The sequence below is a fragment of the Sus scrofa genome, chromosome 2 (genome assembly GCF_000003025.6).
Source record: "Sus scrofa isolate TJ Tabasco breed Duroc chromosome 2, Sscrofa11.1, whole genome shotgun sequence".
Taxonomy (NCBI): Eukaryota; Metazoa; Chordata; class Mammalia; order Artiodactyla; family Suidae; genus Sus; species Sus scrofa.
This window is the reverse complement of record NC_010444.4, coordinates 87,126,701-87,149,873: the sequence shown is the minus strand read 5'-3', so window position 1 is coordinate 87,149,873 and position 23,173 is coordinate 87,126,701. Positions and strand designations below refer to the sequence as shown.

General features: G+C 41.0%; 1 protein-coding gene across 2 annotated transcripts in view; it reads left to right on the top strand.

Moving 5' to 3' along the window:
* Positions 7,152 to 23,173, top strand: part of AP3B1 (adaptor related protein complex 3 beta 1 subunit) — a 266,801-nt gene continuing 250,779 nt past the window's right edge. Inside the window, exon 1 of one of the 2 annotated variants that reach the window (XM_021076471.1) lies at positions 7,152 to 7,382. In XM_021076471.1, coding sequence (XP_020932130.1) covers positions 7,255 to 7,382 — 128 coding nt within the window. In that variant the 5' untranslated portion in view covers positions 7,152 to 7,254. 2 annotated transcript variants of the gene reach the window in all.

Sequence of the window (23,173 nt, the reverse complement as noted above, 5' to 3'; positions counted from 1 at the left end):
AACTCTGATTCAACCCCTAACCTGGGAATGTCCATATGCCACAGGTGCAGCCCTAAAAAGACCAAAGGGAAAAAAAAAAAAAAGAGCTGATTATATTCATTTCCAACATCTATTAATATATACTATATAATAAGTATAATACATTTTTTAATGTTAAAAATTCTTTTATCATATATAAAACCTACTGGGTAATTTTATGTTTTCACTTAATATTAGTTTAGCATTACTACTTAGAAAATCTGTAGTGGAGTTCCCATTGTGGCACAGTGGAAACGAATCCAACCATGAGGTTGCAGGTTCCATCCCTGGCCTCGCTCAGTGGGTTAATGATCCGGTGTTGCCATGAACAGTGGTGTAGGTGGCAGACTCAGCTCAGATCTGGCGTTACTGTGGCTGTGGCATAGGCTGGCAGTTGTAGGCCAGCAGCTGCAGCTCCAGTTAGACCCTTAGCCTGGGAACCTCCGCATGCCGCAAGTGCAGCCCTATAGCTCTCCCTTTTTTGTATTTAAAAAAAAAAAAAAATCAGACTTGGGGAGTTCTTGCTGTGGCACAGTGGGATTGGTGGTGTCTTGATAGATGTGATGTGGATTCAATCCCCAGTCAGGCATGGTGGGTTAAGGATCTGGTGTTGCTACAGCTGTGGCTTGGTTCACAATTGTGGGTCAGATATGATTCCTGGCCTGGGAACTCCATATGCTGTGGGGAGATCAGAAAAGAAAAAGAAAAAAAAAAAAAATCAGAGTTGGATATCAGTAGTGCTAGTCTTACAAAATGAATGTGGAGGTGCTTTGTCTTTTTCTTTTTAAAAATTCAGTAATAGTTTAACATAACAGAAATTGGAAATCCTTATAGGCCTAATAGAACTGTATTGATTTAGTGTCTTTTTGGTGGTAGATTTTTGGTAGCTTTTTCAATTTTTCCGATAATTAGTCTATTCATGTTTCCCACAACTTTTTGAATCAATTTTTATAACTTATACTCTCCTAGAAAATAAAGAGAAAAGGTTACCATTCACTATCTGTAATGTGCCTACCAACAACAACAACAAAAAATGGATAACCCATTTAAAAATAAGTAAATGCCAACTCTGCATAATTAATAGGAAAAAATTTAAATGGCCATTTAATGTATGCTTTAACTCCATCATATTTGCGGTAATCATACAGCTACATTTCCCTGGGAAGCCCTGGTTTGTATGTGCTCTTCCAGTAAAATCATGGCTAGTGTCATAAAGAGTCTCAAAAGTTTCCAGTTTGGACAATACATTATTATATAGTCCCTAGTTACAACAAATGACATAAGTTTAAATGATATTGAGGATTTTATTTTTTGCCAATGAGATTAGGAAACATTAAAAAGATTTTTAATATTAATTGCTGGAAAGGATATGGTGAAACAGAGGAATATTTGTAGAGGAAATAATTGGTACCTTCTTTTTAGGTTATAAATTTGGCACTGTTAAAGTTTTAAATGTGCCCATCATTGGAGCTAGCTATTGGACTTGTGGGATCTTAATTTATGGAAATACTGATGCTGCTGTACAAATACATATATGGACATGGCTATCAATTAAATAAAGGTGCTCCCGTATTATGAAATATTATGTATATGTTTAAAACAATGAGGCAGCTATGTATATTGTCATGGAAAGATTTCTATAATACATTAAAAGAAAAAGTGAGATGCAGAAAAGTAATATGGTTTTAACTGACATTTGGTAAAATATACACATGAATAATTTGTTATTCTGTGCTTAGAAAAAAGTTTGAAAATATTTATACCAAACTTAACGCCTATTATTACAAGGGTTCAGATGAACAGAAACGGAAATCAGAAAATCCAATAAAGATCGTGTAAAAATGTTACAGAAGAATATTTTGCACAATCAGCATACTTAACATGATCGTGAGAAACTATACATGTGGGTAGAAAACAGAAAAATATGGTTTTGGCTTGGTAGCAGGCATCAAAGAATAATTCTTCAGGAGTTCCTGTTGTGACTCAGGTTAGGAACCCAACTAGTATCCATGAGGATGTGGGTTTAATCCCTGGCCTCACTCAGTGGGTTAAGGATCCGTCACAGACTGGACTCAGATCTGGCATTACTGTGGCTGTGGTGTAGGCCAGTAGCTGCAACTCTGATCCTACCCCCAGCCTGGGAATGTCCATATGCCACAGGTGTGGCCCAATCTTTGGTTCTATTAGAGCTGATGTTTCTTCTAGTTGGAAGCATGACCTTTTTCCCCATCAGAAAATGTCAAGATCACACAAAAGACTTTTGAATTCTGAAGAGATGAGAACATTAGACCTCTACCAGTGTAGTTGCTATTTTTATATGTTTATGTATATTTCTCTAAGAATATTTCTGTAATAGTCTTAGAATCTTAAGGCAGTGATGAATTCAAGTCTCTTGTTAACCCTCCAATTTTTTTAGTGATAAAGTTTTGGAGTTCCCATCGTGGCTCAGTGGAAACAAATCTGACTAGTAGCCATGAGGACACAAGTTCGATCCCTGGCCTCGGTCAGTGGGTTAAGGATCCAGCATTGCTCTGAGCTGTGGTGTAGGTCACAGATGTGGCTCAGATCTGGCATTGCTGTGGCTGTGGTGTAGGCCAGTGGCTATATCTCCGATCTGACTCCTAGCCTGGAAACCTCCATATGCCTTGAGTGCGGCCCTAAAATAGACCAAAAAAAAAAAAGAAAGAAAGAAAGTGTTATCTGTTTTTCCAAAGAATATATACTTTACATCTTATACACAATAAGAAGAGAAAAAGGAAGTAACCCAACAAATATTTTGAAAAACATATAATCATGATACCTACATCATTCAAGGACAATGTAAAAAAAATTACAGTTATCTCCTAGTCTGCATGAAAAAGTTAAATTACTAAAATATTAGTAAATGAAATCAAGCAGTGAATTAAACATGACAGACCAAGAAATAAAGAACTTCAAACCTATAAGAGAAACAAACTACTCAGCGTAAACCTGAGTGACTTTGTTCATGGGCAATTCCCAGAAAATAAAATGCAAATGGAACAATAATCATAAAAAGATGCTTAATTTCACTATAACACAAAAGTGAAAGTTAATTACAATAAAAATAATATTCATACCTGTCATATTGATGATGATAAGAATTGTTAAGAAAACAAAGTGTTAGTGAGAACATGAGGAAGAAGATCTCTCATACATTGCTGTGAGAGTGTGACCCGTTAACATTATTTTGGAGAACATTTTAGGAAATTCAGTAAAGGTACATGGAATCTATAGTCAAGAAATTCTATGCCCAGGAGTATATGCTAGAGATTCTAGGGTATGTGTATATCAGTGTCCTTATTTTACAGATAAAGGAAACCAAAACTTAGCTTCTTTTACTATTGAATGAATTAGTATATGTAAATCATTTATGTGCTTGGTACATGTTAAGCCATCGTTATCATTATAAATAATCAACTATAGGTGAGAGTTTCATAAATTGATCAATATCATAAATATTGACAACAGCACATTTTAGGAGCTCCATCATTTCATCCCTGGAGCTAACAGCTGAATTAAATTTTAACAGCTGAATTAAAAACCCACCAAATTTTAACCAGAATACGAAGTTTGGAGGGCATTCTGTTCTTTCCTACCTAGAGCCACTGACAGGCTGTTTGCAAAGTAACAGTGTGACCTTTCTTTTTTAAATTAATCTTTTCTTTTTTAATTAAGATTTTAGTTTTAAGAATAATTTTAGGTTCACAGAAAAAATGACAGGAAGATTTCCCATGTATGTCCTGCCCCTACTCATATAGGGCCTCCCCTATTATTGATAGGGATGGAGTAGGCACAGGTAGTTGTAGGAGTCCCAGTAAAGGATCATAGATAGAGAGGGAAATCGAGGGAATGTTGGGAGATCACTGTAATTAATGTATTGCTCAAAAAAGCCATCAGAACAAGGCAGGATTGCTTGACTAGTGGAGATGCGAAAATGGCCTCAGGTCGTTGGGTGGAGGATGGGACGAAGCCTGCATTCCCGTTCAGACCAAGGGCAGGAGTTTAAGGACTGCCCTTCCGCTGATTTGAATACACACCTTACAAGACACCAAGGAGGAGCTACTACTCTCAGAAAGGAAGAGGCGGGCTTTTCCAACCCCCACTCCCCTTGGAGAATAAAACTGTAGGTGCCTGGATCCCCCCCGCCCCCTGACCCCCCCTCAGAGCCTCCTTGGCTGCCCTCTTGCATCTCTCACAAGCATCCTATCTTAATAAATGTATTTCTTGCCTATTCCTTTGTCTCTCACTGTATTCCTTCTGCACAGAGACATGAAGAACCTGAACCTCTGTGAGTCTAGACACTGGATGAGTGATTCTCATTTTAAAACTGTGGATTCAAGTCCCAATCTGTGTTCTGGCCAGGTTCAGGTCATCAGTGCCGCCAGTTTCATTATCACATTTTCACCAGAGTGGTGCATTTGTTACAACTGATGAACCTATATTGGCACATTGTTATCACCCAAAGTTCAAAATTTCCATTATGGTTCACTCTTGGCATTATTCATTCTATGAATTTGGAGACATGTATTCTGACATCCATCATTATAATATCACAGAGTATCTTCAATGCCCTAAAAATTCTTTGTTCTCTGCGTATTCATCTCTCCTCTCCCCAACCCTGTCTCTGGCAATTATGGATCTTTTTCTGTCTTCATAGTTTTGCCTTCTTCAGAATATCATATAATTAAAACCATAGAATATGTGGTCTTTTGAGATAGCCTTCTTTCACTTAGCAACATGCACTTAAATTTCCTCTATGTCTTTACATGTCTTGATAGCTCATTTCTTTTTGGTGCTGAATAATATTTCATTGTCTGGATGTCTCACAGTTTTTTTGTACGTTCACCCGCTGAAGGACATCCCCTTGATTGCTTCCCAGTTTTGGTAATTATGAATAAGGGTGCTGTAAACATCTGAAGTTCCTGATGTGGTTCAGTGGCTTAAGAACCTGACTAGAATCCATGAGGAAATGTTCAGGTTCAATCCCTGGCCTCGCTCAGTGGGTTAAGAATCCAGTGTTGCCCCAAGTTTCAACAGACAGCTGGATCCAGCGTGGCTGTGGCATAGGCCTCAGCTGCAGCTCAGATTGGACCTCTGGCCTGGGAACTTCCATATGCTGCAGGTTTGGTCCTAAAAAGGGAAAAAAAAAAAAGAAAAGAGAAAAAGATGTTATAAACATCTGTGCAGGTTCTTGCATGAACATAAATTTTTAGCTCTTTTGGATAACTACCAAGGAGCACAGTGGTAGGAAATAGGTTTAATTTTTTTTTTTTTTTTTTTGTCTTTCTAGGGCCCCACCCGCAGCACATGGAGGTTCCCACGCTAGGGGGTCTAGTCAGAGCTATAGCTGCCAGCCTACACCACAGCCATAGCCATGCCAGATCCAAGCCGCTTCTGCGATCTACACCACAGCTCACGGCATTGGCCGAATCCTTATCCTAAGATCTAACCTGCATCCTCATGGATACTAGTTGGGTTCAATAACTGCTGAGCCACAACCGGAACTCCAGGAGTAGGTTTAATTTAATTTAATTAATTAATTAATTTATTTTGTCTTTTTGCTATTTCTTTGGGCCGCTCCGGCGGAATATGGAGGTTCCCAGGTTAGGGGTCGAATTGGAGCTGTAGCCGCCAGCCTAGGCCAGAGCCACAGCATCGCGGGATCCGAACTGTGTCTGCAACCTACACCACAGCTCACGGCAACGCCGGATCATTAACCCACTGAGCAAGGGCAGGGACCGAACCCGCAACCTCATGGTTCCTAGTCGGATTTGTTAACCACTGCGCCACGACGGGAACTCCAGGTTTAATTTTATAAGAAACTACCAAATTATATCTTCCAATGTGGCTGTACTGTTTTGCATTCCCACCAGCAATCAATGAGTGTTTCTGTTGTTCCACATCCCCACCAGCATTTAGTGTGGTCAGTGTTCTGGATTTTGGCCATTTTAGTAGATATGTAGTGATGATCTCCCTGTTATTCTTAGTGTGGCCATCAGAGGCTGTGAGGTTCACACTCTGAGCCACCTCCCTCCACCTCCTCCACACCTCTTCCGTTGGGAGCAGCTTGGCCCAAAGCGGGAAGCCCCATCTCGGCATCCCTGCTGGTGCTTTCTGGGCGTGTCATCCCCACCCCCACCCCCACCCCCGGCGCTGGTCCCACAGGTTGTGCTTCACTATTCCCCTGACAGTTTCTAGCTCTAGGGGCTCTAGGTTTCAAATCCTGCCTGAAGGGGAAGAGGTGGGGGAAAGGTTTGGGTAGGCTCTGAAATCCACCTGAAACGTCAGGCTGGGGGAAGTTACTCCTGGAAAGAAGGTTTCTCTTGTGCAACTGCGGGGCCGGGCAACTTTCTGCCTTGACACCCCAAAAGACGTTAGTAAGTGAAACTGCTAGGGGAAGAACAAATGAAGGAGGTACCTAGATGACAGGCTAGTCCTGGTGCTCGAGGCATCTGTATTTCATTTTATTCTACCTTCGGGAGCCAGACGCCAGGAGGGTGCACTCCTTTAGCTCCTTGCAACCAATGGCCCTGGGATTTTCGTTTGGAACTTTCACTGTAAAGATCACCTCTCTGCCGCGGCAGCGGTGGATCCTCAAACACGGGGTCCTAGAAATTTCCTTAATCTGCAGAGATCTGCGATTGAGGTTGCCTGGGGCGGATGTAAAAGTTAAGACAAAGCTTGCCGGAGGAAAAGGAGCAGAAACCGGCTTAAAAAGGAAAAGCAATCCTGATGTGTCTAAGAAAGTTGATCTGGTGTATTAAATAACATTTTAGGAGAAATCTGAAAGCTATTGGTTTACAACAGGAGTCTAGCAAAGAGATGTCTGGGGTTGGGGAACTTCCTTAGAGATCAAAAAGGATACAATGGGTATCTGTCTCCAAAAAAACTTTAAAAGCCTTGAGCTCAGTCTTTTGCAAGATCAGGGCCCGCCTGGCGCGAAGCCTGAGACTGAGCCTTCCGGCTACCTCGAAAACCAGGAGATGGGAAATCCACGCAGGCCCGGAGTGGCCGGCGGTGGGCTCCGGCCACTATGCACACTGAGCATGCGCAGGGGGTGGACCTCCTGGTCGGTTTAAGGAGCAGCGACGAGTCCGGAAGCGCCTGCGCGCGCCCCGCCGCACGACAACTAGTTTTGTTCCGCGTTCTGTGGTTGGGAGCCGGTCAGAGAGAGCCCCCGGCAGGACCAACCCGACACCCGGCAGCACGACAGCAATGTCCAGCAACAGCTTCGCTTACAATGAACAGTCCGGAGGAGGGGAGGCGACGGAGCTGGGTCAGGAGGCGACCTCAACCATTTCCCCCTCCGGTGCCTTCGGCCTCTTTAGCAGCGATATGAAGAAGTGAGGAGAAAGATTTGGGGTGCGGGGACTGGGCTGAGAAACTGGGGCCCTCGGCGGAGCGGGCACCGAGCTGGGGCCTCCGGGAGAGGGGTGGGGTCGCCCCGAGACGGCTCGGAGCCTAGCGGTAACGTTTCCCCGAAGTTGGACCAGTTGGGAGTGGTGGGAGTTGTGAGTTTGGGATGAGTGTGTGGAGGGGTCTTGAGTAGTTTCAAACTTAAGAGAAAAAAGAGCCATCCCCAGAGACTCGGAGTTGGTCTCGGCTGGGGCACAGGAATCTGAGTTTTCAAAAAAACACTTCAAGCTAATTTACTGTTTGCCTGATCACACTTGGGGAAATTAGCTTATTAAGGTGGAAGGATTGTTTGGGGAGTTGAAAGGGAGAGTTAAAGTGTGAGTTAGGTTTATGGGAAATTCTTCTGTGGCTCTAGAGTGTTGGAGTAAGGAGGTGTTTTAGGCACTTTATGAATGAACAAACTGGTTTATACAACCACTAAGGTTCTTGGACAATGTCTTTTGCACTGCAGACAAAAAAACCAAAAAAACCAAAACCAGCCCCTCCAAAACAAAACAGAAAACCACACAAACAAAAAAACCCCCACTCCCAAACACAGCAAGTATATGAGTATAGACTATTTAGTGTGTTACTCTGAACAAACCCTAAAATTTTATTAATAATGTGAATTTTAAAAACGAGCACTAAACAGTGTGTACCTGTTTTTTTTGGTAAAAGAATATTTTCAGTACCATTGATTTGAGGGGGGATTAAAGTTTCAGAATCCTGATAACTTTGTATTTTATTGTAATTATTTTTACTTGTTTCTTATTTTTAATCTCTCAGTAACAAACTCTATGGTCATATAGTAGGCTGTCCCTAGATTTATGCTAAAGTAAGGTAAAGTAGCTCTGCTGGTGGCTTTGCAGTGTCAGAAAGGTAAATAAAAATTTACTTAAAATTTATTTTAAAAGGTGTTCTTGAAAGTGCTAGTGGTTGAAATTGTGATTACGTTTGGACTGTATTGAGCTAATTGAAATCCTATATGGATCATGTGGAATAGAGTTTTGGGTTTTTTATTTCCTCCCTTATTTTCCAGTTAGAAAAGTTTAAAAGTAATAAAACTAATTTTTCATTCTGTGCATTTAGATGGTGGATTTTCCCAACATGGAGGTTGTTATTAGCAAAATGTTTCAACTGTTTAATTAATGTATATGTCTATATAGGTCTGTTTTGCATGTGATATGCTTACAATTGATTTATGGTTTGTGAATGTCTAAGATGTTTTTCTGTTAGAGACTTTCATTTCCTATTTTGTCAGATTTGGCCTTGATTGGGAAAAAAAAAATATGCCTTTGACTATGGCCGGTGCTGTTGAGGTGACTGAGCAGATTGGATTTAAAATTAGCTAATAGTTATTAAGTGTTTGTGCATCTGTGTAGACTCCTTTACACTTAGTGTCTCAGCTGGTCCCCCTAACAGCCCTCTGGCTTGTTACCAGATACCTCTCTGATCTCACTTTGCGGATGAGGAAATTGGAGCACAAGTGGTTAATTTGCCCAAGATCCTAGAACTAGAAGACTGCACTGCCTGAATTTGAACCCAGACTATCTAATCTTAAGCATACTCTTGAGCAATTGGATGTATATTTACTATTTGATGAAGTTTTTGGTGCTTTTATTAGGGAATGCATTAGGGAAAGCCTCATTAAAAGTTTCAAACTTTGAATAGGAGTTGTAGACAGTGTATGACCTTGAGGCTTTCAGGAATTAGAAACATTTTGGCCATTGAATTGCAACCTAATGGGTTGGTTAGAAACAAGCAGACCCCTGTTCTGGAAGGGCTCGCTTAATCTCTCTTGAGTTTGAATTCTCTCATTTATAAAAGGAAGATATTTCCTGCCTTTTTAAAAAAAACCAAATGGCATAATTTATGTAAAAAACCTAAAGCTTAGCCTGATTCTTTGCTCTAATTTATTTTTTAATTGAAGTGTAATTGACTTGTATCATTAGTTTCAGGTGTACAGCATAATAATTCAGTAGGTATTTTTATACATTGAGAAATGATCATCACGACAAGTCTAGTTAACATCTGTCACCATACTCAGTTACAGTTTTTTTCCTGTGGTGAGGATTTTTAAGATTCATTCTTTTAGCAACTTTCAAATATACAGTACAGTATTATTAACTAGTGTCACCATGTTGTACCTTACATTCCTATGACTTATTTGTTTTATAACTGGAACTTTGTACCTTTGACCCCCTGTACTCATTTCACCCACCCCCCTCAGCTCTAATTTTTGCTGATTTACTTCAGAGAAGTTTCAAGTTCACAAACAAGTTGTAAGAAAAATATGGGAGAACTAATCTTCATCAGTTAAAGAGTAAATTTGCTGCATTGCTTTATTTCTCTTTCTTCTCTTTCTCCATACACACACACACACACACACACACACTTGTATTATCTTTTCCAGTGGAGAATAGATTGTGTACATCATGTCCCTTTCTCTTGATACCTTAGTGTGTATTTTTTAAGAACAAGGATATTTTCTTTCGCAACTGCAGCGCTGTTATAGTCAGGTAATTTTTTTCTCCTTTTTCCCCCCTTTTTAAGGGCCACACCTGCAGCTTATGGAAGTTCCCAGTCTAGGGGTCGATTTGGAGCTGCAGCTGCTAGCCTGCTCCACAGCCACAGCAGTGCTGGATCTCAGCAGCATCTTTGACCCACGCCGCACCTTGCAGAAATGCTGGATCCTTAACCCACTGAGCAAAGCCATGGACTGAACTGGCGTCCTTGTGGACACTAGTGGGGTTTGTAATCTGCTGAGCCACAATGGGATCTCCATATAGTCAGAAAACTTAACATTAGTACAATGTACAGTCTATAAATCAGTGTTGTCATTTGTCCCAATAAATAATTTTAATTTTTTTTTAGCATTTTTTTTTCTTTAATACAGAATCCAGTCCAGGGTCATGTAATTCATTTAGTTGCCATGTGTCTTTAATCTCCTTTAATCTAGAATAGCTCCATAGCTTTTGTCTTTCACTACCTTGACACTTTTTTTTTCTTTTCCTGTCAACCTGCAGCATATGGAAACTCCCAGGCTAGGGATGGAATTGGAACTGCAGCTGCTGGCCACAGCAGTGCCAGATCCAAGCTGCATCTGTGGCCTGTGCCACAGCTTGTGGCAGTGCCAGATCCTTAACTCAGTGAGCAAGGCCAGGGATTGAACCCACATTGTCAGACACTTTGTCAGGTTTCTACCCCACTGACCCAAATGAGAATTCCTACCTTGACTCTTGAAGAATACACGCCAGTAGTTTTATAGCATCAACTTAGGTTTACTGGTGTTTCTTCTTGTTTAGATCCATGTTATATGTTCCAGGCCAGACTACTGCCTTCTTAGACTGTGGCATCAGGCTGCATTGGATACCCATCTTTATACGGTCTTAAACCTCATTTACTGGTTAATCAAACTTGTGTATTAGATTATTGGTGTTAAGATTTGCAATTTTTCTATTTAAAAATGTTAAGAATTTTTTGTCATCCTTTCTTTTGAGACCGTTTTACCTTTCCTGTTTCTTTTTTTGGTCTTTTTAGAGCTGCACCCATGGCATACAGAGGTTCCTAGGCTAGGGGTTGAATTGGAGTTGTAGCTGCCGGCCTATGCTACAGCTCATAGCAGCGCCAGATCCTTAACCCACTGAGCGAGGCCAGGGATCGAACCCGCAACCTCATGGTTCCTAGTTGGATTCATTTCTGCTGTGCCATGACAGGAACTCCCAGAGACTTTCACTTTTATTACTTTTATATTATTCCTAAGTAATTTGTCTTTTATCTTAACTCTTCTTTTATCTTAACCAATTTGGTTGTGTGTGTATAATTTAAAAGTTATTTTTTATTTTATTTATGGATTAAATATTGATTAGAAATTAGTTTCTAGAAGGAAACAGACAAGACTAATTAATTTTTCTTAACAGTGTAAAACTGCTAAATTTCCAAATCTCTTTTCTTTTGAGAACATCACATATTAGATATATTAGAAAGAGCATTGGACCTAGAATGAGAAGACCTGGATTTAAGTTCATGTTTTCCACTTGCAGTAATGTTTCCTTGTTCAAGTTGCTTGGTCTCTTTAATGTCCTCATTTCTGGAGAAGGTATGTAATACTTGACTGTTCCATGAGTTTTCCATAAGATAGTATAGTTGAAAGTGATTTCTGAACTAGAATATTAAATACTATTTGGAAAAGATGTTGAAAGCAGGGTTCCTGTCATGGCTCAGTGGTTAATGAATCTGATTAGGAACTATGAGGTTGCAGGTTCGATCCCTGGTCTTGCTCAGTGGGTTAAGGATCCGGCGTTGCTGTGAGCTGTGGTGTAGGTGGCAGATGAGGCTCGGATCTAGCATTGCTGTGGCTGTGGTGTAGCTCTGATTAGACCCCCAGCCTGGGAACCTCTGTATGCCATGGGTGCAGCCCTAGAAAATACAAAAAAAAAAAAAAAAAAAAAAAAAAAAAAGATGTTGAAAGCTTCTGAGGTGATGACATTTTAGGTCATAAAGTGTGAGATTTTTGCCAGGTGGAGAACAGGGGAAGTTCTTCAAGCAAAATACATAGAAACCAGGGGAGCTGTGAAAGAAAATGTGTGTTCAGATGAAATATAGATTAAGGCATCAGGAGGAGTTCCCGTCGTAGCGCAGTGGTTAATGAATCCGACTAGGAACCATGAGGTTGCGGGTTCGGTCCCTGCCCTTGCTCAGTGTGGTTAATGATCCGGCGTTGCCGTGAGCTGTGGTGTAGGTTGCAGACGCGGTTCGGATCCCGCGTTGCTGTGGCTCTGGCGTAGGCCGGTGGCTAAAACTCCGATTAGACCCCTAGCCTGGGAACCTCCATATGCCACGGGAGTGGCCCAAGGAATAGCTAAAAAGACAAAAAATAAAATAAAATAAAAATAAAAAATAGATTAAGGCATCAACATTTAAAATTTTAGGTGGTAATTAAAGCATTAGAATGGATGAAATCACCCATAGAGAACTGTCTTATTAGAAGAGGAAGGCAATTCAAACAAAACCATAGGTAATACCAACTTTTGAGGTGTTAGTAGAAGAAGAGCTAGTGAGAGACAGTGCTCAGAGGGGTAGGAAATCAGAGGACAGTTAAAAGAAAAAAGAAATTAAGAGGAAAGTTGGTAAGTGGATAAGGTCACCTATGTTAGGGGTGGCAGAGAGATGGCAAAGAGGATGAAGGCTGAAGAGAGGCTAGTGACTTTAACAGTTAAAAGGTAACCAAGGTAACATTTTTAGTCCCTACTGAGAATGGGGTGGACTTCTTATTTTTTTTAGATTCACAGAGCTAATTTAGACCCAAACTAAGGGCTGCATGCTTTTCTGTTGTCCTACTACATCATGTATTCAGTGTATGTGTATTGTAGATGATAAAGCCTAGCCTACTTAACTTAAATTTTATTTATTGTCAGCTTTATATCAGCCCTGAAAATTACATTGCATATAATCCTTTAACCTTTAATATCAGTGTTTGTGTCTCTTTTTTTGTCTTTTTGCCTTTTCTAGGGCCACACCCTCGGCCATGGAGGTTCCTAGGCTAGGGGTCGAATTGGAGCTGTAGCAACTGTAGCCGCCGGCCTATGCCATAGCCACAGCAATTCAGGATCCAGGTCATGTCTGCAACCTACACCACAGCTCCCAGCAATGCCAGATCCTTAACCCACTGAGCAAGGCCAGGGATCGAACCTGCAACCTCATGGTTCCTAGTCGGATTCGTTAACCACTGAGCCATGACGGGAACTCCCAATATCAGTGTTTCTTAGTGGAGTCCACTGGGAATTTTACATGGGTCTCTGGTTTGTGTAGAATTAAAGCAAATCTAGCTTTTTCTCCACTGCTTTTTCTCCCTTTCAAGAGGACATATAGAAGTGCAGCTGAATGAGAGTAACCTTTTTATAGGGCTATTCTTCAGTTAACTTTATTAAAAATAAAGATAAACAAAAAAAGATAAACCCATCCTGTCAACCAAGAAAATGCAGAAGGCTGCAAATAAAAGAATTTATTGGGGTCCTAAGAATTGCAGTTTGAGAATGTACAGCCACAGGGTTGTTAAGTTGTCTGGCAAGAAATATGGTTGGCCAGGATGCAAGGAAGTATTTGCCCTTCAGGAACAGGCTGTCTCAAGATATTTTAAGGTAAGGGTTGGAGAAATATTTTGAGTTTCTGGAACACTGGACAGATAATCTGGATACCTACATTAAGATAATAATTGCTCCAAGTTCAGATTCTATCTGGGCTGAGTCGTCCATAAGTCATACTTCCTCGGGGCCTCCCAGGTCCATTTTAGAGCTGTCTCAGCAATACTGATTCCATTTTGATTTTCCTTTCACAAAGTGCTTTATTAATAGCAACACATTGTTCTATTTTTGTTTTGTTTTTGTATTTCTTCATTTTATTGAGATATAATTGATACCTAGCACTGTATAAATTCAGGGCATATAGCATAGTGATTTGACTTAATATATACATCATGAAATAATCAGACACAGCAAGTGTAGTGATCATTCATCATCTCACATAGCTACAACATTAAAGAAATAGAAATAGGAGTTCCCATCGTGGCGCAGTGGTTAACGAATCCGACTAGGAACCAGGAGGTTGCGGGTTCGGTCCCTGGCCTTGCTCAGTGGGTTAATGATCCGGCGTTGCCGTGAGCTGTGGTGTAGGTTGCAGACGCGGCTCGGATCCCACGTTGCTGTGGCTCTGGTGTAGGCTGGCGGCTACAGCTCCGATTGGACCCCTAACCTGGGAACCTCCATATGCCGTGGGAGCGGCCCAAGAAATAGCAACAAGAACAACAACAACAAAAAGACAAAAAAAAAAAAAAGAAATAGAAATAACTTTGTTTCCTTGTGATGAGAATGCTTAGGATTTCCTTGACAATTTCCCATATAATGTATAGGAGTGTTAGTTATACTCCTCATGCTGTACATTACACCCCCAGCTATAAGATAAAATACCTATAACTGGAAGTTTGTTCCTTTTAACTACCTTTATCCAATTCTTCCTCCCCCTAACCTCCCCAATTCTGGTCATCCCAAGTCTTATCTCTTTTTCTTTAAGTTTATTTGTTTTTGACATGTAATTGACCTGTGTTAGTTCTTGGTATATAACATAGTGATTCAATATTTCCATACATTTCCAAATGATCAGTACAATAAGTCTAGTTATCTCGTGCCATACAAAGGTATTACATAATTATTGACCATTTTCTCCACAGTCTACATTTCATACCTGTGACTTGTTTATTTTGTAACTGAAGTTTGTACACCTGTTCTCTCCCACCCCCTACCCACAACCACCTGTTTGTTCCCTGTATCTGTGACTCTGTTTCTGTTTAGTTATGTTTGTTGATTTGCTTTGTTTTTTAGATTCCACATATAAGTGAAATCACATAGTATTTGTCTTTCTCTGACTTATTTCCTTTAGGCTAATACTCTCTGCATTGCATGTTGTAGAAAACAGCAAGATTTCATTTTTATGGCTAAGTAATATTCCATGTGTATGTGTGTATACATACACCATGTATTCTCTCTCTTTTTTTTTTTTTTTTTTTTTTTTTTAGGGCTGCAGCTACTGGCTTTACCGTAGCCATAGCAATGCCAGATCTGAGCTGCATCTGCGACCTACACCGCAGCTTGTGGCAGCAATGGATCCTTAAGCTACTGAGTGAGGACAGGGATGGAACCACATGCTTTTGGATATTAGTCAGGTTCTTAACCTGCTGAGCCACCACGGGAACACTTACCATATGTTCTTTATCGATTTATCAGTGGACACTTAGGTTGTTCCCATATCTTAGCTATTGTAAATAACACTGCAGTGAAGATAGGGGGCATATGTCTTTTCAAATTAGTGTTTTTGTTTTCTTTGGATAAAGACCCAAAGTGGAATTGCTGGATCATATGATAGTTCTATTTTTAATTTTTTGAGGAACCTCCATACTCTTATGGCTGCAGGCAATTTAAATCGCGTCAGTGTGCACGGGTTCCCTTTTCTCCACAGCTTCACCATTTTTTGATTGCTGTGTTTAAATTTTTTTGTTTTGTCTTCTTTATGCCTGCACCTGTGGCATGCAGAAGTTCCTGGGCCAGGGATCAAAACTGTGCCACAGCAGCGACAATGTCAAATCCTTAACCTGCTAGGCCACCAGGGAATGCCATTTTTTTTTTTTTTTTTTTTCTGGTATTGAGTTGTATGAGCTGTTTAGATATTTTGGCTATTAAGCTCTTGTCGCTCACATAATTCGCAAATATTTTCTCCCATTCCATAAGTTGTCTCTTTGTTTTGTTGATGGTTTCCTTTGCTTTGCAAAAGCTTGTAAGTTAACTTAGGTTGCATTTGTTAGTTTTTGCTTTTATTTCTTTTGCCTTTGGAGACAGAGCCCCAAAAATATCGTTAAGATTTATGTCAAAGAGTGTTGTGCCTATGTTTTCTAGGAGTTTTAGGGTTTAAGGTCTTACTTTTAGGCGTTTTATCCATTTGGAGTTTATTTTTGTACATGCTGTGAGGTAATGTTCTAATCTCATTGTTTTACATGTAACTGCCCAGTTTTCCCAGCTCCACTTGTTGAAGGGACTATGTTTTCTCTGTTGTACCTTCTTCTACTCTTTGTTGGGTAGATTGCTGGTCTCCATCTAAAGGTCTTCTGTGGTTGTAACTTATTCTGTCTTCTGGAACATGTTCCTTTGTTGCCTCATTTTTTCTGATTTGCTGTTTTTATTTTTATGTATCTGGTAGGTTGTTTATGTTTCTCCAGGTTGGAGAAGCTTATTCTGTTCTGGTTATCAGAGCAGACTGCTGTTAGAGGGCCCTCTATGTATCCCGTGTCTGGGTCTTTCTTCTCTGGCAGGTGACTCCTGTGGATGCACCGTAGGTGTGGATGGCTCTTGGTCTGGTTGTTTGCCAGGCCTTGCCTTGTGCAGGGGCTGGATGGCACCTGGTCTGGTACTGTTAGCTGCATGACCAGGGGAGTCCTGGTCCTGGTGCTGGCCCACTGCTAGGTGGGGCCATATCATGAGCCAGATCTGGAGGCCCTGGGCCCTATGATCCCTGGGCTAGTGTTGACCCATTGGTGGGCAGAGCCAGGTTCCAGGGTGACTGGCTATAGGGCTGGGGTCCTGGAGCTAGTGTTGGATTTCTGGTGGATAGGAAGGAGGTCCTGCAGCTGGTGTCGGTCTGCTGGTATGTGGGGCCAGTTCCTGACCTGGCTGGCTGCGGGGTCCAAGATCATCTGGAGCTGGGTGCCTGCTCACTGGTGGATGCGGCCAGCTCTCAGGGTGGCTGGCTGAGGTACCAAGGTTTGGTGCTGGTATCAGCCTGCTGTTGGGCGGGGCCAGAGCCCAGTGTGCCCTGGGGTGGTGTTAGCCTGCTGGTGAGTGGATGGGGTCTTAACAGGGCTGGCTGTAAGGCTGTGGGACCCAGGGCTGGTATTGGCTGACCTTTGGGTGGGGCCAATTTCTGGGGGTTTCTGGCTGCAGAATTCTGAGGATCCTGGAGTTGGTGTTACCCTCCAGGTGGAATGAGGCTGGAACCCATGGGATCCTAGGCCTAGTGCCGGCCCTGTGGTTGTGGGGCTGTGTCCTGGGGTCTCTGGCTACAGTGCCGTGCCATTCATGGAGTTATTGTCAGTCTGTAGGTAGGTGGGGCCTGGGCCCAGGAGGACTGGCCCTGTAGCCTTATGCAGCTGGCTACAGGGCCTCAATGGTCCAGGTCTGATGCCCACCCCCTGGTAGATGGGCTGGGTCTGGGGCTAGTGCTGGCCTGCAGGTGTTTGGGGTGGATGGGATAGACTGGCTTTTGGACCCAGGGCTCTTGCCAGGCCCCCTGGTGCCTGGGGTCTGGGTCCTGGGCTGTCTGATAGGTGGGCTGGGTTCTGGGGTAGCAAGGAGCTCAGAGTCCTATGCAGCTGACTTTCTGGTGAGTAAGACTGTGTCCCCCTAACTAGCTGCTTGGTTTGGAGTGTCCTAGAACTAGTGCTGAGTCTGTGGTGGGTGTGCTGGGTCCTGGCGCCATTAAACTAGAGGGAAGATTCCAAAATAACACTTGCCTTTAAACATTTAGTGGGTGAGGTAAGGCTAATATGAGCTAATAGTAATATCAGTATATACTTAGTTCTAAATTGTGTAGTAATTCTCAACTTCTAGTTTGATAAGCCTACTGAAAGGAATTTATTATACTCATTTATTTTTGTAACAGTGATTTACACTGAAGAAAATGGGCATACTGGAATTTTGAAATGTCAAACGCATTTTAGTTAGAGATGCTGAAAATGTTGGCACCCTGAATTGTTAGCATATTATGAAGAGGCACTGGCTTCTCATTGTGAATTCATTTATCTTGTGCTCAGGGGTCCAGGGTTTCTGGTTGGGAAAATACACTCCATTGATGATTTCTCTAGCATACTTTTGTCTTTGTCATCGTCTTCCATTTCTGAATATTTAAATTCCTTGAGTTCTGATAATTCCAGTTTTGGTTTACAGATCTATCCTATTCTGCCTAGCTTGTTGAAATTGGTGGTTACTAGATCTAGTTCTGGAGACATTAACAACGTATTTGCCATGCCGTGTATGTAAATTGGACCCTACTTTTTTTTTATTACAAAGGACATATAAAAATTAGCCAGTTTCACTAAGTAAATGTCATTTGTTTCAAAATGGATATTAACAAAAGAAGAAACTATACAATGATATTTGCACTGCATTCCTAGCTAGGTAAACTGCTTTTTGTTGTTGTTGTTGTTTTTTGCCTTTTAGGGCTGCATTCATGGCATATGGATGTTCCCAGGCTAGGGGTCTGATTGGAGCTACAGCTGCCGGCCTACACCACAGCCACAGCAATGTAGGATCCGAGCTGCATCTGTGACCTACACCACAGCTCACAGCAACACCGGATCCTTAACCCACTGATCGAGGCCAGGGATCGAACCCGAAACCTCACGGTTCTTAGATTTGTTTCTGCTGTGCCAAGACAGGAACTCCCTAGATAAACTAGTTGCTTTTGACTTCACATAAGTAAGACTGTTAGTTCTACAAGGGGTTAACAAGTTAAGGATTGGTCACTTTAGTGGTACAGTAAGGTTCCTATAATTTAATTCTTGAAATATACTTCAAATCAAGTAAGATTTTACCACATTGAACACAAAAATTGATGAAATACTGAAGAGTCTTACTTTGCAACACATTAAAAAAGTGTCCCATTTTATTTGCTTAGCTTGCATTTCTTCTTGGAGGAGAGTCAGTTCTGACTTTCACAATTTATCTTAAATACTCAACCAGGAAAATATTCACCACTTGATACAGGATATGTTGTCTTAAGATTACTGATTTTGTAAAATCCAAGGGGAAAATATGGAATACTTAAAATTCAAGCCTTCCCATTAAATCCCCAAGTGTGAGATACTATTTCTAAAAATATTTTGAATTTAGAATAACATTACTAAAACTGAATGAGAGTAAGACAAAAATCAGGCAGATGGTCAGTTTTTTTTTTTTTTTTTTTTTTAACTGCAGAAAAGTTACAAATGCTCATGGAATGACAAATGTATTATAGTGAAATAATTCAACAGTATTGCTGTTGTGTATATAAATGAACTACTGACAAAAACAAATTGCCTGCAGTCCAAATTCAAAATTTAAAGTGAAGAGCCCAAAGTAGAATAATCAAGGAGGAAATGATTTTCCTGTATTTCACATTATTATGAATAACATTCTTGGTTTATGTACTTAGGGAATACTTCCTTAGCATGTCAGCTGGAAAGAGTTCATAGTGCTACAAAAGTGAACAATTTATAGTCAATGTCTGTTTATTGATGGGCTGATTATTTGTATTGCTGACAGGAATTGACCTAATTAGAAGGCCAGTGCCTTTAATCCTGCAGCTGAGTGAGTTAGCATGGCAGCTGGAAAAGAAAGAGACTTATGAATAAGGCTGGTCCCAAGATCTTGGCTTGGCAGAGCTATACATCACTCAGTTTTACTCTGGGAATAGGTTTCTTTAGGTTTCTTAAAGCCTAGGTTAAGAATGTGGTCATGAAGAATGGGAGGCGGCATTTAGTGTTATGGGAGCAGAGGGGTAGGGGGTAGAGTGGAAGGCGAGGGGCCAGGCTGTGTAGGGCCTTATAAGGACTTAGGATTTTACTCTGCGTGTGAAGAGAAGCCATTTGAAAGTTTTGAGCAGAATGACTCCTAAGAGTCAGTAACTGTTAAGTGCCTGTTATGTGCCAGATATATTTCTTTTTTCAAAAAGTTTGTGGGATACTCAGGATCTTTATTTGCTTCTGATTTTTTTTCTTTCTGTAACTAAAAAGTTATAGAAGTAACATTGATTCAGCAAGTAAGAGTGCCTTCTTATGCTAGGTAATGTTTTGTTTTGTTTTTCCCTTTTTTCGCCACCCCGAGGCATATGGAGTGCCTGGGCCAGGGATCAGATCTGAGCTGCAGCTGTAATATAAGCTGCAGCTGTGGCAGCTCCAGATCTTTCACCCTCTGTGCCAGGGCAAGGATTGAACCTGTGTCCCAGCGCTCCCGAGACACTGCCATTGCACCACAGCGGGAATTCAGCTATGTACTGCTTAATGCTGAGGATTAATCAGTGGATGGAAAGCCTCCTCTCCTAGAGCATGTATTCCAGCTGGAAGAGGTCAATAAACAAGTCAATATATCATTGGTCATTTCATGATGAGCGCTGTAGGGAAAAATGAGGCAGGGAAAGAGGTTCAGGAGCTAGGCTGGTGTTTGGGTTGAATTTGAAGTATGAGGGTCAGGAAAAAATCCTTAAGAATACCTCAGGTAGGGTGGCGGGGAGTGACATGCAGATGTCTGGGGAGGGGTATTCAGTCAGGAGGAGGTTCAGGTGCTCAGGCCCCGAGACAGGAGAATTTCAGACCTGTGTGAGCTTCAGCAAAGAGGCCAGTACTTCTGGATAGAGTGAATGAAGGAACAGTAGATGAGGAGGTCTGAGATGTAAGGGCCAGATTGTGTAGGGCTTTGTAAATCATTGTAAGGACTTTGATTTTACTCTGTGTCGAAAGGGCAGCTATTAGAGGGTCTTGAACAGAGGAGTGAGATGAGCACATTTATCTTTTCAGTGTATCACTTTGTCTCCTGAACTAGAAATAGACTGCACATCTGAAGCAGGGAGACCCTGCAGGGGGACTGTGGCACTAACCCTGGCAAGAGACGGTGATGACTAAGTCCCATTGGTGATAGTGGAGAGGAGTGGTTGGATTCTGGATTTATTTTGAAATTAGAGCCAGTGAGACATGCTGATGGTTTAGATGTGTGTGAGAGAAAAAGATACCAAGAATGGACACAAGGGTTTTTGCCTAAACAGCTGAAAGTTTGGAAATGCTGTCAACTAAAATGAAGAAGGTTGTGTGAAGAGGAATTTTTTGAATGGGAAAGAGGTTCAAGAGCTTGAGCATGTTAAGTTTGAGATTCCCCTTAGGCATCTAAGTGGAGATATAAATAGGCAGTTGGATATATGAGTCTGGAGCTTAGGGAAGAGTTAGGCTAGAGATACTAAGTCTGGGAGCCATAAGGTTATAGATGGTATTAAGTACAGTGGATTGGGTGAGCCATCAAGGGAGTGAATGTAGAAAGTGAAAAAGTCAGAGTGCTAAGCTCTGGGACATTCCTGGGGTAATTGTGTCAGTACCAGCAGGGTCAAGGAAGGTAATTACTGACAGGTGAGTTTCGGACTTTTCAGTTTGGAGGACTTTGGTGACCTTGACAAACAAGTTAGGTGCGATGGTGAGGCTGAATGCCTGACTGGAGTGAGTTCAAGAAAGAAAGAAAGGAGAATTGTCGTTAGTATGTATTAAAGTATAGGGGAGCAGGGAAATAGAGTTTACTTGGCAGGGAATGTTAGGTTAAGGGATTTTTTTTTTTTTTTTTAAGTGGGAGAAACTAACTTTTTTGCTGATGGAACCATTTGATGAAGAAGAGGGAATAAATTGATGATGAAGCAGGGAAAAAATTACTGCAGTGATATCTTCTTTTCCTTGTAGAATATTTAGCAAATACAGATTAGCTAAAAAAATAAATAAATAAACTAACAATCTTGGGGACGTACTACTGTGGTGCAGCAGGTTAAGGATCTGGCATGGTCTGCAGCAGCTCTAGTTGCTGCTGAGATGCAGGTTCTATCCTCAGCTGGGCTCAATGGGTTAATGATCTGATGTTGCCACAGCTGTGACCTGTGTTACAACTGTGGCTCAGATTCAGTGCCTGGCCCAGGAACCTCCATATGCCGAGAGTACCGCAAAAACAGAAACAAAACCACCTTAATTTCAATATCTATAGAGAATCAGTTAAGATACGGGTCTTCCAGTTTTTTCTTTTGCGTACATACTGTGTATTTTTAAAGGAAAGCTGTATATCTATATTTTTAGTGTAATATGGTATTATAGTTTGTTCTTTTCATTTACTAATATGTGGAACTTGTTCATTTCTACAAGTGACAGTCCTTTTAGAACACATTATAATTAAGCCACTGTCTTGGAAGAACCATTAAACTATTGGAAAATAGTGTCTTCTTAAAAAAATTGAAATGTATTTGACTACATTATCCTGTAAATTTCAGGTGATTAATTTCATATATATATTCTAAAGAATTTTTCCCCTTATTATAAAATGTTGAACATAGTTCCCTGTGCTATACAGTATGCATACGTTATTCCCAGCCTAATTTATCTCTTTCCCACCCCTCTTGCCCCATTGGTAACCATCAATTTGTTTTCTATGTCTGTGAGTCTCTTTCTGTTTTGGAAATAAGTTTGTGTGTGTGTATGCACGTAAATATATATATGTATATGTATGTGGGTAAATATGTATATATTATATACACACATATACATATGTATGTGTGTATGTATAATATATATTTATTTAGAGTCCAAAAAAATAGTGTGTTTTAAATAGTGTCTTGTATAGAGTGGGACCTTATTTATTATTAACTACAAAAATAAAGGGAATAAGGAGCTACCAAAGGATTTTAAGTAGAGGTACAATGTAGTGAGATTTACTTTTGAGAAAGAGCGCTCTAACTACACCTGTGTTTAGAATGGTCAACCGTGTGAATGGTGGAAGTATTCTGTGATTTTGGAAACGCAGAAGATAGAGCACATTCGGAGTGAGGAAGAAAAGTATTGCCTTCTGTTTTGGTCCTGTTGTGTTTGATAGTTGTGGGTCCACAGAGCTGTTAGGTACATGGGTGTGGTTACTCAGGAGAGATACCTGGTTTGGAGATACAGATTTGTGAATCAACAGTTGACGGTTTTGGAAGTCATTGATGTAGGGAAATTGCATGGTATGTGAGGAGAAGGCCAAGGAGGAATCTTAGTACTTCGTTATCACTGAAGGGAGTGGGAGAATTCAAACTCACCTAGAAGACCAAAAAGAGAGAATGAAGTTTGGGGAAACTCTTGAAGTGCATTATACAAACAAATCTTTTGCATTGTATTTGACATTTAGGAAAAGGGTCAAATCCACTTACTGCTTTTGTAGAAGGAAGATGGCAGGTAAAATTGCATACTGTGGTTTGCTCAGGAAGTGTGGCATAATGCCTAAGCACACCCACTCTGAAGCTGTTCTACCTGGTTATGAAAACTTGTGACAGGGTTAATAAGTGGTACTTGGGCAGGTTACTTTACTGGTCTATCCCCTTGGTTTCCTTATCTGTAAAACGGAGGTAAGGATGATGATAGTGCCTGCATTCCCTGAGTTATTCTGAA